The 15,947-nt window shown below is 29.8% G+C and overlaps 1 protein-coding gene across 2 annotated transcripts in view; it reads left to right on the top strand.

Annotated features, from left to right (window-relative positions):
- The window catches only part of LOC135958236 (keratin, type I cytoskeletal 10), a 42,016-nt gene that overhangs the window by 18,198 nt on the left and 7,871 nt on the right, over window positions 1-15,947 (top strand). For both annotated transcript variants that reach the window (XM_065509128.1, XM_065509127.1), the window contains exon 3: window positions 11,178-11,285. In XM_065509128.1, coding sequence (XP_065365200.1) covers window positions 11,178-11,285 — 108 coding nt within the window. The remainder of the gene's footprint in view (window positions 1-11,177; window positions 11,286-15,947) is intronic.

Below are 15,947 nucleotides of genomic sequence, written 5' to 3'. Positions count from 1 at the left end.
TTACAATTTGAGTAATTTTCTTTTAGTCGACATACCTTCCGCTCATGTCTCTGGATACAGCACAACAATTTGGGTGCTTTGCAATGACATAGCATGACAATGTATTTGGGTGAACAGCATGTTTTCGTGTGCAGGCCTTTGCTTAACTTAGATCAAAGAGACCTTAAACAGCTATTTACCATCATTACAATTAAAGTTCAGAATTGTAACTCAAAATCCTGTATACTGAGAGATTAATTATATATGTATCTTCGAGCAAAATGTAGCTCCACCAAGATACCTCAATCTATTTAATTTCAATAGGAGGCAAACACAAAGAACATATCCACGAAATCTATATAGCCCCGCCTCAGCATTGTCCAGAGCGTTAAGCTTTAATAACTTCTGCGATTTCTCTTTGACAACACCCCCTTTAATTTTTAATTCATACATGTCACCTCAACGGCGAACAAACTCAGACTCGATCCAGGAACCGGTTTCTAATCTAACATATTCATTAGATATACCAAAGATTGTGTTGCCCCTCTGCTATCCAAACAATAGTGCAGTGCATACCCAGATTGAACGTCATGGTCATGTATCCAGTACAATGTTTCTCTAGTAAATTAAGAGATGTAACTACTCTTATCCCATGCGAAGAGACGTCACATTAATTCCTGTATCCTTTAACCCTCTCTTCAAATACTCCCTAGCTTTGTGAAAAACAGCCACCTCATGTCATCAACTTAGGATAGAATTTCTCTAGTAAGTTACACCTCCACTCCTAACCTTATCTAATTCAAAGAGATATCACATGAATTCTTCTACCCTTCATCCTTTTTCAAATGGCTTTGTGAAAATTCCAGATTGACCAATGGTTACTGTTTGGTATAAGGGCAGCATTCAGTCAGTCTTATTGTTAAATATAAATATATAAATAAGCCTCATCCTCCAAAAAGTTATGCAAAGGTTGGATATTCAAAAATATCGCCCTTGGCTGATGTAGAATAGATTTTCATAGCTCCAGTGATGAAAATGCAAATTATAGATTTCATGATCACTGTAATTATTAGGTGATCTGTTTCTGCTATCGCCACCACATTAAGGAGACGAGATATTAAAAAACCAGTAGATCTTTTTAAGTTATAAACATCACTTATAGACTAGACGATAGTGTGCTGGACTATCAATCTGAAGGTTGCGTGGATCTCCAGACAAACAAAACATTTCCCAGTTTGTGTTTGTTTTACAAAAAAGAAATAATAAAGTGCCCTAGAGTCCTTAACATTCGTAGTAGCAACCGAATTTGTTGCCAACCGAATGATACTGCCTTAGTGATCGAATTTTACAGTTGTGGCTACAAAATTTTGGAAGTTGTAAAATAAAGATTGGTTGCTTCAACTGAAGTTCTTCTTTCTTTTGATAGAACCGAAAAATTATATGTGTGTAACCGAATCATTCGATTAGCAACAAATTCGGTCTGTTTTCTGTTTTCTCTGTGTATGAATCTTCCAATTGAAGTTATTGTCAATAAGTCTCCGATACGTTTTAGAATAGTTAAGCCGTTCAAAATCTGCTTGATAAGTCTCAAAGATCAAGGTTTTACAAATGACACAAGAATATTTATACTAAACCTTTGATTAGCCCATTTCGTACTTCGAAAAACCTATTGCTACATAAAGGAGGTTTAACAATGTAGCAAAATATGCAGTCACTCTAAATCAGGCACGGATCTAGGTCAACCATTTGGAGGGGGGAAATAAAGTAAAATTTAGGTTACAGTTTTCGTTTTTCCTTTTTTATATTAAAACTTTTCGGTTTTGAGGGGGAAGAAATTTCCATTCCCCCCTGGATTCATGACTGCTCTAAATAAAACCTGAGACAATTGTAGTGATATTAGTAATATATTTTAACACAGTGAGTCAGTTTCATTATTAATCAATATTACTAATAACAAATGAATGTTAATAATAACAATTAAGCATCCGTTAATTACTTTTAAACCAATTAATTTCTCTGTTTTAAATAAAAACAGACGATTAATCGTTTAATTGGTTAACCGATTAAGCAAATTAACATCACTGGCAGTAAGTATTTAATGCTTTTGTGGTTTAATATCACTTTGACTGGCTGGCGTTGCAGTAGATTAAATGCAAGTGTGCATGTCTATACACATATTCTGTTTAAAAAACAAAACAACAAAAAAAAGAGTCTTATGTAATGCAATTCAACAGATACACAGTTACACAGACAGATACTTTGGCATTCTATAAAACTTAAAATTTTATACGCATTCATTTTTGTAGTTTGTTGCTGGTTTAACCATAATACTTAATACACAAAAAAAAATAACAAAAAAAAACATTCATAAATTTTTGTTTGCAACAATTTCATAGCAACATTTAATCATTTATTTGTGGAGTCTAGCTAGCAGTTCGTTTGTATCTCAAATACATAATTGTATTTTCTTAGTTTCGTTTAATTGTAATTGTTAAATTTAGTTTTTTATTTTGGCAAATATTATTATAATTCTCGGTATGATGTGTTAATTATTGAATTATTAAAATTTTTGATTTGCATGTGAATAATTATGGAGATTTTTTGGGTCGTTGTTAAATGCATTTGACCGAAAAATTAATATGTTTTGACTTTTTTTTTAAATTTTTCAAAAAATACAAAAACTATTGCAAAATTACTTTAAGATTTCTTGAGAAAAATTTTGATTATTAGTAATTTGAGTCATTTTAATATTGTAAATATTGTAACAAACAATCTATTGGAATATTTGTTTCAGTTTTAAGAAATAAAACGGAAGTCTTTGTCATTCAGAAGTTGTGTAAATTCTAAACACACTACTTTGTGTGTCCCGGTAGACTAGACGATAGTGCGCTGGACTATCAATCTGAGGGTTGAGGGTTCGATTCCCACCAAAGACTCTGGGTGTATCTGCAGACAAACCAAAAGCTTCTTTGCCATTCAGAAGTTGTGTAAATTCTAAACACACTACTTTTTGTGCCCCAATAGACTAAACAATATTGTGCTGGACTATCAATCGGAGGGTTGAGGGTTCGATTCCCACCATATATTTCGACTGCTGAAAAGTCTTATATGTATCTAGCAAACATAATTTAAGTACTTCTAAATGAATTACTTCCAAAGTACTTACAGTCAAGTACTAATTTAATTGTTCATTTCAAAACTTCCAAAAATCACATTTTAAGAACTGCTAAGCGAATCAATTCCGAAGTACTTACAAGCAATTGCTAATTTTGTGGTTCTTTGAAAGTTATTTTTAAAATCTTCCAAAAAACATAAGACTTACCAATTCCTTACTAAAACAGAGAAGTTATTCTTGAATATTTTATTTACAAAGATATAAAGAGAACTTGATGAGATTTAGAAAAATGTTTCAGACAAAAAGTGTTCAATTTTACCTAAAAGGAGCACAATTTCCCATTAGGAGCATTCTAGAACAACACTAAGTTAACTACATTGAGGATCATGATCTTTTTCAGCACTTCCCCCTATTGTAATTTCCTCTATTGTTCGCTTCATTGAAACATTGCTTTTTAATCGGTTAACATTATCATGAACCAGGAATACATGGACACTTACATTTGAAGACACATTTTATCTAAGTTTTAAACTATAAAGCTAGAAATCATCATAAATGTTAAAATTTCTCATTACTTACTCATGCTCGTAAATCTTCTAAGATCATCTTTTGACATTAACAAATCACTGAACACACTCCATGTGACATACGTTATATATTTAATGATGATCATATATACATTTGTTTTCTTAAAGATGACATGTTCAAAAACATTCGTTTACTCCTCAATCTTAAAACAAAATCATTATAACAAAGCTTTAAAAAAACCCACTAGCATCTTTAATAATTCAAACAAAACATTTATTGGAGTTGTTTTGTTTTTTTCAAAAACTATTCCATGAATTTATGTTAAATAATACATCAATACCAGTTAAAATAAAAAAAATGTTTTATGGTTTATTTGTGTGCGAACGATTATAATTTAATATGTTGGCTATTTTAAATCAAATGCCATTCAATTTTATTTTATTTTTTTTTTATTATTATTATTTTCGTGTATTTCAAAGTACTTATTATTGCTTTTATGTCGGTTAAGGTCATACACATATTAACTAAAGTATCTTTGGTTTGAACAAATAAATTTAAACAAAAAAATAAAATACGAATAATTAATCGATTGATACACGGGTTTTTTTTAACTCTTTTACTCGTTATTGTTTAAATTATTGGCCAATTGCTTTAATTTTTAGCTTATTGTTTGTAGCACTTAAATAATTAATTGTAGTTCATGTTAATTTCTGTAATAGTGTTTAATTGTTTTCAAGACATTTTTTTGTAGAGATTGAAAACAATTTATTATGATTGGCCTTAAGCTGAATTTTAAAGGCATCCTATTCAAATTGCTTCATTTGATTTTAAACATGTTTTTTGTTTGTTTGTATTTTTAATTTGAAAGCCAAAGTGCAGATATTTTGCGGTAGATATTAAGAGCTATTGAAAGCTTGATATCAATTTAAAAATAAATGGTAACAATTACTAAGATTACCCTAAAAAAAAGTAGTTCATTCTCAAAAAAAAAGAAAAGTTGTTCAAGTTTTCAACAAAAATTAAATTGTAAATTATTTTGCACCAGAGGCGCTGCAACCTGCTCTAATAACAAACATAACGCGCAATTGCAGAAAGCTTTTATCCTCCTTTCACCGCCTTTCCTTCTACAATCTATCCCCTTTCCAAAGAAAGCAACACAATTATATTTAGGCATATTAATTGCCTGAGTGTTACTTCCTTTTAAAATAAAAAGTCGCTAAAGGCTACGTTTTAATGGAAATGGTACAAAAAGGGTTAAAAGGGGAAATATGGGTAATATTTGTACCTTTTCTTTTGAAGCAAGTACTATGCATTATTCTAAAACCATGGAATTTTCGTTGTAACATTTCCAACCACATTTCCAACTTGATGTACCGGCAAAGGTACATCAAGGCAATAAATATATAATCCTAAATTTCGAATTTACGCAAGAAATTCTTCTTGCTTTTAACTCATAAAAATGTAATTTGTAGAGAAAAATACGGATATTTTTTTATTTTTTTTTATTTTTGGTACTTTTTCCAAAATGTTTAAAACTAGGATTCATAATCTTTAATAACAGCACCAATTTATAAAATACTTTTAGATTTTATTAAGGAATAAACAAGTGTACAAATTGAATCGTTTGTTGCTTAAAATTATAAAATAATGGAAACTTCAAAATTAAGGTCCAAAATCATTAATAAAGTACTTTTTTAAGAGTTAAAAAAGGGTAGACACTTTTTGGGAAAAGTATTTTAGTTATTTTTATAAAGGAGAAAATGTTCCCTTTAGCATAACTATATATTTCCTTAACGATACGATTTTTTTTACATTTATAAATATTTAAACTAAAAATAGGCAGAAAAAACAAACAAACCTGGTACTTTTTCACAAAATATTTTTTGTTAATTTTTGGTTTTTATTTCCTTTAAAATATGGTACTTTTTCACATTGTCCATTTTCGAAAATTCAAACAAAAAGGGGAATTTTAGTTTGGTACGTTTGTCTAATAACGTATTTTATATAAAAAATAACTAAAATCTAAGATTTTCTGATTAAAATAATACACATCAGTAAAGTACCTTTAAACCCGTACTAAAGGGTAACGACCTAGAAAGTAATCATTCTGCTTTAGATCCGAAATTCCAGTTTTCCAGCCGAAAGTTTTTCATTTTATGAATGTTTTTGGAAGGAAGTTCTCATAAAGTTCTTCTTCCTTAGTGACCGAATTTTACAGTTGTGGCTATAAACTTTTAGAAGGGGTAACAAAAGTTTGGGAAAAATTCTGTGTGCAACGGAACCGAAATTAATGCTAGTCCAAAGTGATTAAAATTCGTCTTCGATATTAACTTTGACAATCAAATCCACTTAAATTCCCAATACAGTGGGACCTCGATTATCCGTATTGGTCGGGATCGGAAACATTCTGTATAATCAATTTTCCCGGTTAATTTAGTACCAATTTTGAGTAGTTTTTTAACACATATTGTTGTTATTACATAATTATATCAGTAATAATAAAATTATTTAAGGATTTAATTAAATTTCTCCTGTCCTTCATTTTCTGGACAGAGTAAGTTATTCTACGCATTTCTCAAAACTGCAGAAGTAATAGCGTTCCAAGCATTATTAATTGAGAACAGTGCTTTCTTGAATTATTCTCTGTTGATTGACGTAACTAGTTTTTACACTAGAGTTCTTCGATAATGACATTTAAAGCTCCATATTGCGCTTTAAATGTCATTATCACATTTGGTGGGATAAATTTCACAATAATGTTTTCATTGTAGAGTTTTAATTCATTTAATTTTTCCACAAAAATTGTGGCAGCTATATAATCATTTTTCTCCTGCAGCATTAAGGTTGTGAATTCCATATCGTTTTTTTGTTTAATTTTGAGTGGAATATTTTAGCCTTTTCATTCACTATTAATCCAGAAATTGGAGTTCGTTCTTTCAGGAAACATCGAAAGCCAATAACAGAATCACTTTCTACACAAAACTTTAAAAGTCGAGGGAATTCCCCTTTTCGATTTATTCACATTGTGTTTCATTGTTCAAAAATAATCGAAAAAAATGTTGCTTATAATCCCGGATAATAGAGTTAATTACGGTTAATCGATGCAAAAAAGTTGAAGCCGATCCAAAAATATTTTCTTTTTCTTTCCCGGATAATTGATGTTGCCGGTTAATCGAATCACGGATAATAGAGACCTCACTGTATTAATATTTTCTCATAGACTTTTTAAAAAATATTTTCAAATATATTAAAAATGGTTAATGATTAATAATATTTATAAAAATCAAAATATCATGACAAAAGAGAAATTATCTATATCTAATGATATCTAATCCAATACCTTTCCAACAACGTATATAACGCCATATAAATTCGGACCGACACTGGGTACAAAAATATTTTTTAACCCGAATTTATTTTGCACCAACAAAATTCATTCCAACAACATTTGATTTATAAACCTTCAATAAGATTAAAAATGTATTATTAATAAGGCCATAGATGTCAACTAGATAGGTAACTGAGAGCCAAAAACGTAATTTTTGAGAATGTATTGAAATTTATTTTGTTATATGTCAGAAAAGACAGTAATTTTGTTCAATTTTTTCATTGACATTTCTCTCACCTTTCGTTCTATGTATTTATTCTATGATATTTAAGATTCAATAATCTCAATTACTGAATACAAAAAATTGCATTTTTGAAAAGTCTACAATTCAAAAATTTATAAAAGTCGAATTTTTGTTTAAACTATAGAATCTGCTTAGAAGTTAGGTGTTTGGTTAGAGTCCAGTAACATTTCGCAATTTATATTTTTCCATGAAAACAAACAAAAAATTATGTATTCAAATTATGTTAGGATTTCAACAAGCAATATTAAAATTATTAGTGAAGCTGGTATTTCATAATGTTTAAAATAACTATTTTAATAAAATTCCTTGATCAATATCTTATAGTATGAACACACCTGATTTGAATTTAAAAATTATAATAAATACTCAGTAGTTTTTTTTTTTGAAAGATGTAGCCCTATTATCCAATTTAAAAAACTTCATTGAATTCCTGGCGAATAACACATTTTTGTATTATAAATTCTAAAACAGTTTCACGCACGCAATTGTTAGGCTTTTTTTATATTAATTCTTAACAAAAATTAAGCATTGACGTCATATTCACCCACAATACATAATTAGCTATTGCTAAATAAAATTGGCTTAATAAAAATTATAACGTAAGTAAATAATTTCAATTGCAAATGGTTAAACACTATCGTTATTACTATCAGTTGCCTTAAATTTTACCATGACAGTTTGGGTTTTTTTTTTTTGTGTGTTTTGCTTGCGATCAATCATCTGTTTCCTTATTTATTTTTATTTAAATATTTTTTTATTTGTTTTATTTTTGTGGCAGAAACATAGTCTTAAACAACAACAAACAAATATATTTAAAAAAAAAGTAATGAATGTTAAACAAGAGTGCCATATTGTTTAAAACAGGCGTTAATTTGTTACCTAAACAATTTCCTTCCTGGTGCTGCTAAACGTTTGAAGTCTTTTCAGACAAATACGTTTTAAAGTTGGCAACAATGCCAGTCATTTTCACTTTTGCTGTTAAATTTCTATTACTATAATTTTACTTAGTTGGAAAAAGGAAAATTATGTAATTTAAAAATCACTAAATTTAATTTTATTAAAAACAAAAATCTTATTAAACTTTTAAGTCTAATTGCAAAATGTTGTTAAATCATTAAGTTTAATTTAAAAATCTAAAAACGTTTTAAACAACATTGTTGGGGTGTTTAAAGTTCAGTTGATTTTTAAACACGTTTTAAAGTGATTTTTTTCTAAATCTTTAATCCAACCAATATTTGTAGAGTTTCATTATGCAGTCAGCTTATTTAAATCTTTTAGCTATTTGTTTTGGTTTCGTCTTATTGTCTGTAAATATTTAACATTTTAATGATAATTATGTTGTATTAATCATGTTTAAACAACAATACTTTGTTATTGTGTATATTTTTTTTTGTATCTGTTGCCATTAGAATCGTGGGAGTTTCGTGACAAATGACGCGTGCTGTTCATGTAAAGTAATTATGACATGAAATAAATTAAACGTTGTGCAATTTTTTTGCTCCTCTTTTTCTCTCTTCTTATGTTTTCAAACCATCTGTTATGTCTATCTGTGTTACTTAGTTTATGATTTATAGAGGTGAAGTGTTAATATTTCACAACATTGTCATAATTTGATTTTAATTGAATTTGCAAGTTACACGCAACATCTGAATGTCGGTTGCCTAGTACGCGGAATGTGACACACTTCTTTCATGTCAATTTAAATGTCAGGCCATTAAAATAAATAAAATTATACAATTTGCGCTATACTGTTGTGAACTATTTAGGTCCGGAATTAAAATGCTAACACATAATTGTTTGGCTATTAGCAGAAAGGAGATTTAATGCATTTTGCAACTTGCCTTTATAGTTAAAGTTAACTTTAAGGGTACCTTTTTCTACTGCTTCAAGTTACCTTTAACTATAAAGGCAAGTTGTAATAATGGCCCTTAAACATAGCGTTGCCGAAGGAATAATTAGTTCTTCTTAAAGTTTGCAATTTATATGAGATCTCTTATACATACATACATACAGTAGAGTTAAACAGCACTTGACACACTCCAAAATAAGCAAATAGGTATGGAAAGTTATGGCTTTGTCTATTTCAAATGATGGCTTTGTCTATTTCAAAGACTGCCGTCGACTGATCGACTGAAAGACATTCCGCGCGATCAGTTGGTAGCAGTTAGCACTGGTTAATCATTGTTAGATGAGCAGGATAATGGGCCTCCCATGTAATGTTTTATGTAGAAATTGTCATGGAGGAGGAAACCTCCAGAACGAACATCAAGGAAGCTAGGGGGCTTAATTTAGCATGATCAGACGGATCTGTAGGCGCCAAAAGATTAAGTGCCTTTATTCAGAATGATTTGGATGAAACCCCGTATTTTTCGGATGAAACACTTCTTTCTTTCCCCAGATCTTCTATTCTCAAAAGGTAATTGCATTTTTCTAAGCGAAAATTATGTAATGCCAAACTTTTTCTAATTAATGCCAAACTCTTTCAAATGAATTGGCTTAAAATAGTTATTATTTCCTGCTTGTAACATCGTCATGAGTAAAAATGTCTCTAAAAATTCATAGTTAATATTCCATGAGAGCTTCTGAGACATTCTTACATAGTGTCGCTAAGTTGGAACCAGTAATACCTATGGCATTTACTTAAGTTTCCATCAAATCGATCTGATGTAAAAATGAACTTTACTATTAAAAGCGATACATAGGTTAGGTTCCGAGGAAAGTTACTCTTCAAGCAACTCACTTGAATCCATCCAAAAACTGATAACATTGTGATACCCAAGAAATCAATACATAGGTTAGATTCCCTGGGCAAGTACTCTTCATTGTACTCAATTTGATCCATCCATAAACTGATCATCGCATTGTGATACCCAAGAACAGCAGGTCTCCGAAACGACACTTGTGAACCCAACAGATTATCTGATGAAGAATTAGATGTATCTCAGATTCATTATCGACAGCTCTTCCAAGCACGAGAGGGTGGGGCGCCAAGATAAGGCTAAGGGTGTGTCAGTGAGACACCCTTTCTTCCTCGTTACGTGTTCATTGAATCTATTTGTATTGATTTATAAAATACCGCAGATTCTGTCACTTTTCTTCCGCTCTACATGTATCTATACCAGTGATAGGCACTCATAGCCACCAAATGCCGAACATGACCTGTTATTTACCTCTAAACAACACGAATGTCAATGAAGTTCATAGAAATTAGGAAATAAGAAACGAAATCACAATTAAAACCTGGCTGGATTACAATTTATATCAATATTCCATGTGCTCTTTGTGTCAATCACTAATCTATACTGTTTCATCCGTTTTAAATTGTATATAAAAGAAAAAGACCGCCGCAGTTCCCTTCCTTCTCCTAGTATTCCCATAAAACGATGAGCATTCAAGCTCAAATGGAATTATTCCAATTTCAATGTACTTACCTACATAAATATAATGAAACTTAAAAAGTTACATCCGACAATTAAGACAATCAAAATGCAAACTATTTATTGTCTTACTGAAAACAAACAATGCTTGAAAAATCAATCACTACACTTGATAATTTATTGCTGCAATTGTAGGTGTAAAATTTGTTTAAAACAAATTAACAAGAGTTTGCATAATACTTAGAAAAAATAAAACAATAAACAGCATCCCAAACACGACCCAAATTGTTAAAAGTTAGGCTACAAATTATACAATTCACTTTTAGCTTTTTGTTTACAACACACAAGAAAATGTGATTTAAGGTTTTTGACTTCAACAATAACAAAATTGCAATTACGTGTAAAACTATGAAAAAAAAAATACTTTCACTTTTTGTAACAACAAATTTTAAAAATTAAAAACACACTAAAATCCTTAAAATATAAAGAAATTTAATTGCAACCCTATTTATTAACTGATCTTCATTTCTTATCATTTCTTTCAAGGAATTGGATGTTTTGACATTGGGATCCCGAGCCGAAGAACAATTAATAGCAGAACGTAATAAAAGAACAATAGGTTTATTACGTGATCTGTTTCCCGATATAACTAAGGTATGATTGAAATATTTATGTATTATTTTTGTTTGTACATTTTGTACTATAAAATTTATAGAATAGAAAAAATAACACCAGACATTTTGATATGAATACACAATTAATTATTTTATTATTCATTTTACTTAAATTTTATCTATTATATGTAAATATTATTAATAGTTTAGGTATGCATAATTAATCTGAAACCACAGAAGTAGGTGTGTTTAAATTCAAAGGATTTAACTGATTAGTTTAAAACGACAGCTACACATGTCAGTCTTTTTGAAAATTTGTAGCAAATTAACCGACTGTTATTGTGTTGAAAAAGTTAATGAATGAATTTTAAATTTTTGTAAATCTTTAATGCTCTTAAATTAGCAATTAAACCAGGAAATAAATCGTTTTGTTAATAATATCTTAAAACAATTGGGTCCCATTGTCTTGGGCACCGCTTTAAATCCCACAAACGATCATCCACGTTTGCCCCTTAACGAGGATGATGTTGATGATGAGTTGGATATAAATGGCAGAAATATTACCATGACAAAGGAGTTTACAGTTTATGAACCGGATGGAGATTTTGAAAGCTCCGCAGAATCTTTGGAACAGCAGCAACAAAGTGGAGCAGAGAAAACAGAAGATTAACTTAACTTAACAATTTTAAAAGAAATTTTAATTGGCAATACTAAAAAAACAAACTTCAACAGAATTGGCATTACATGTGATATGATGATTGGCATCAACTTTTTTAGGTGTAAAATAAATTATAAAACTTTAAAAATGGCATCATAATTGAAAAATCGGCTCCAAAATCAAGGCAATACTTTTTTCACTGGCAATTTAATAATAATTTGATCATGTTTAGAGACAAGACAAGTATTCAAAATGACTTAATTTTACATGAAGATCAATACAATTGAACAAATTTCCAGAGCATCCACTCCAAGCTAAAGGAGATTTCATTGAGACTCATATCTTTACGATGATCTGTTAAATCCGAATTATTTGTGATAGAGAACGATACATGTGTGACGGTTGTTTTTCCATATGAAGCTCTTTTCCAAACTGACTGAAAAAATATGGAAACATTTAAATTAAAGTGCTTTATAAACGAAAAATTGTTGCTGGATTGAGATTGTTTTGAAAGACCCATTCTGATCAATGCTTCGAAGCCGATAACCTTCTTGTCATTTGATGCAAAACGATAGAATTTTGTGCAAACATTAGATATAAAGTTTTCTTTTAAACGATCTAATGATCATGTAAGACAGTCTTGAAAAATCAGATCCCCTAAAACAACCATATTTATAACACACAAACCATTTGAACTGAAGCTTCAAAGCAAACTATTTTAGCTGTATTGAGATTGTTTTTAAAGACCCATTCTTAGCAGTGATTCGAACACGATCACGATCTTGACATGATCGAATATTTTACAAACATTAGACATGAAGTTTTCTTTTCGTTGAAATATCAGTTACCCTACAATACCCATGTGTTTAGCACAAAAGCCATTTGAATTGAAGTACAAACAATTTTTTCTGAATTGAGATTGTTTTGAAAGACCCATTCTGATCAATGAATCGAAGCCGATTAAGCTCTTGTCTTTTGCACAACGACCGAATTCCATACAAATATTTTAAACGATCTAATGATCATGTATGACGATCTTGTTGTACCAGTTCCCGTACAACACCCATGTGTTTGTTACAAAAACCAATTCTGGACCTATTCGGTCAAATTCGGAAAATTTGTGGTCTCATTGAAAAAGTTATATAGCAGCTAATAAAAAAGTTTCAAACATTTTGATGATGCTAAGAGATTTCACAAATTTCGAAGCTTTCAAACAAACAGATTTAAGACAATTTCCTCCCCAAAAATATATAAACATTTAACTATGACAAAAATACTTAAAAAACAAATTGAATATTTTACCAGTGAAAAAAAGTATTGCCCTTAAAAATTTTCCCTAAATAAAAGCTAATTATTTCATTTAAAAGAAATATAAAACAAATCATTTGTTACTAATTCCAGCAAAACAAATTCCTTCCTCGAAAAAATGAAACACAAACAAAATAAAATCACAAAATTTTACTAAAAAGCAAAATCCAACAAAATTTTACTAATTACTGGCAATTTTATTAAAAAAAAAGAAAATTACAGCGAACAAGGTAGAAGGTTCCAAACTGCATGCATGGAATTTAATGTACAACTTAAGATAAACATTATATAGACATTTTGATAATGCCTTGGATATTACCCAATAATGAATGATCACTCTCTCTCTCTATGTTACACTCACAATTGCAGATTGCATAATTTTACACAAATTTCTTATTTTGTTTTTTTGTTTTTGTTTGAAACAGTAAAAACCCAAAAATTGTGTTTTTTCCCATAAAACTATGTTTTTTTCAAATAGCAAATTGATGGTATAGTAAATCGTATCATAGCTCAGGTGATACGAGTAGCCGGGCCGGATGTTTTGCGATCTGTATTGGGTAGTAATAATCGTAATATGACACCCAGACCTAATTTAGCGGCTGATTTCGATGATGACGACGATGATGAAGATGATATAAATAAATTAGACAATGATAGTACAGCGACTACCACGTCTGCGGGTGGTGAAAATACTAGGGTACAAATTGATTTGCCCACCTTTCCACCAGAAACTTCACAAGCTGATGCCACCAATAAAGTGAGTTCGAGCAGTTTTGCAACCAGCTCCTCAACAACTCCTACTACCACAACTTCAACAACTAGCAGTACTACTACCCCCTCTACTACCACATCCTCGACTACCACCACCACAACTAGCCCAATTTATGTAATATCCCCAACAACGTCCCCACCTTCTACCAGTACCACCACCTCGACAACGACTGAAAGTCCCATTTTAATTATAACACCTACAACCACTACTCCTAATCCCACTACTACTACTAGTACTACAACCTCAACCACTACCAAACCCGATATTACCCTTAATGTACCCAACTCTTTAACCTCATCAATGGTGAATTCATTAACAACAACTCTGCAAAATGAACTAAATTCCAATACGGAAACGAGATCTGTTAATGAATCACAATTGATGGCTATTGTTGAAAGTTTAAATCGTTTATTAAATTCTACAAATTATTTTGTTGCCACCAGAGATAATTTCTCCACCTCATCATCACAACCAACAACAACAACTTCAACTTTAACTGCAGATTCCACAACAACACCAAAAATTACGAAATTATTGCCAGTCAATAATTAAATAAATACAACTCTGTTATTATGCTTACAAAACTCCCTAAGAAGCCGACCTTCAACAACTCAACGCTTTATAAATTTAAATAATTCTACGTTCACCACATTACTCGAAAATAAAACTCTTCCTGGATTTATGTTGAAAAAAAAAATTACACATATTTTAGCTCATCTTGTTGTATGAAGCATCGTTAGTAGTTCTTATTAATTTTTTATTGAATGGTAGTTAATGAATTGTGTATTTTTTCCTTTGGCACTTATACTCATCATTTTGACTTCATTTATGCAAACAATTATTATTTTATTCAATTTTTTTTCATTTTAGTTAATATTTGCAAAACAGTAGTTTAGTTTATAATCATCTTCATATTTTTTTTTCTTTTAACTTTATTTTGAAATGTTTTAATTTTTTTTTTTGGGTTTTTAATTACAAAAGGCATGAGAGTTTCAGAATTAAGAATAATTGGTGACTCTATTCTGAAATTGGATTTTTAAAATTGGGCTTAAGTTCTTTTGTTATTGTTTTGTAGGTATTATAGTTGGCAACACATGTTTGCATATGTAAACATAAACATGGCGAAAAATACTCTCTTTATAAGAGAACTGTATGTTGTCTAATATAACGGTCAGGGATGGAAAGTTAAATTTTTAAAATTTGTTTAACCCTTGATTGCTTAAATGTAAATGAAAATATTGGTGATATACATAAGATTTTCTATAGAAAATACTGTTATACACAAAATTTTTTATAGAAAATATTGTTATACACAAGATTTGTTACATAAAATACCATTTTATACACGATTTTCTAAAGAAAATACTGTTATAAACAAGATTTTAAATGGAAAATACTGTTATACACAAAGTTTTCTATAGAAAATACTGTTCAAGATTTTCTACAGGAATTATTGTTATACACAAGATTTTCTATAGGAATTACTGTTATGCACAAGATTTGCTATAGGAAATACTGTTATACTTAAGAAAATACTGTTATACACAAGATTTTCTATGGAAAATACAGCTGTACTCAATATTTATTTTTCAAATACTCTTATACCTAAGATTTTCTATAGAAAACACTGAAATATTTAAGATATTCTATAGAAAATACTGTTATACGCATGATTTTCTATTGAAAATACTGTTATACTTAAAATTTAAAGATTTTCTATTGCAAATATTGTTATACTTAAGATTTTTTGTTATACTCTAGATTTTCTTTAGAAAATACTGTTATACTCTAGATTTTCTATTTTCTGTTATATAAACATTTTCCATTCAAAACATTTTCCATTGAAAATACTGTTATACTCTAGATTTTCAGTAGAAAATACTGTTATACTATAGATCTTCTATAGAATATACTGTTATACTTAAGATTTTCTATTGCAATACTGTTATACTTAAGATTTTCTA

The sequence above is a fragment of the Calliphora vicina genome, chromosome 4 (genome assembly GCF_958450345.1).
Source record: "Calliphora vicina chromosome 4, idCalVici1.1, whole genome shotgun sequence".
NCBI lineage: Eukaryota > Metazoa > Arthropoda > Insecta > Diptera > Calliphoridae > Calliphora > Calliphora vicina.
Note: the sequence above shows the minus strand (reverse complement) of the source record. Positions and strands in the feature narration are given on the sequence as shown.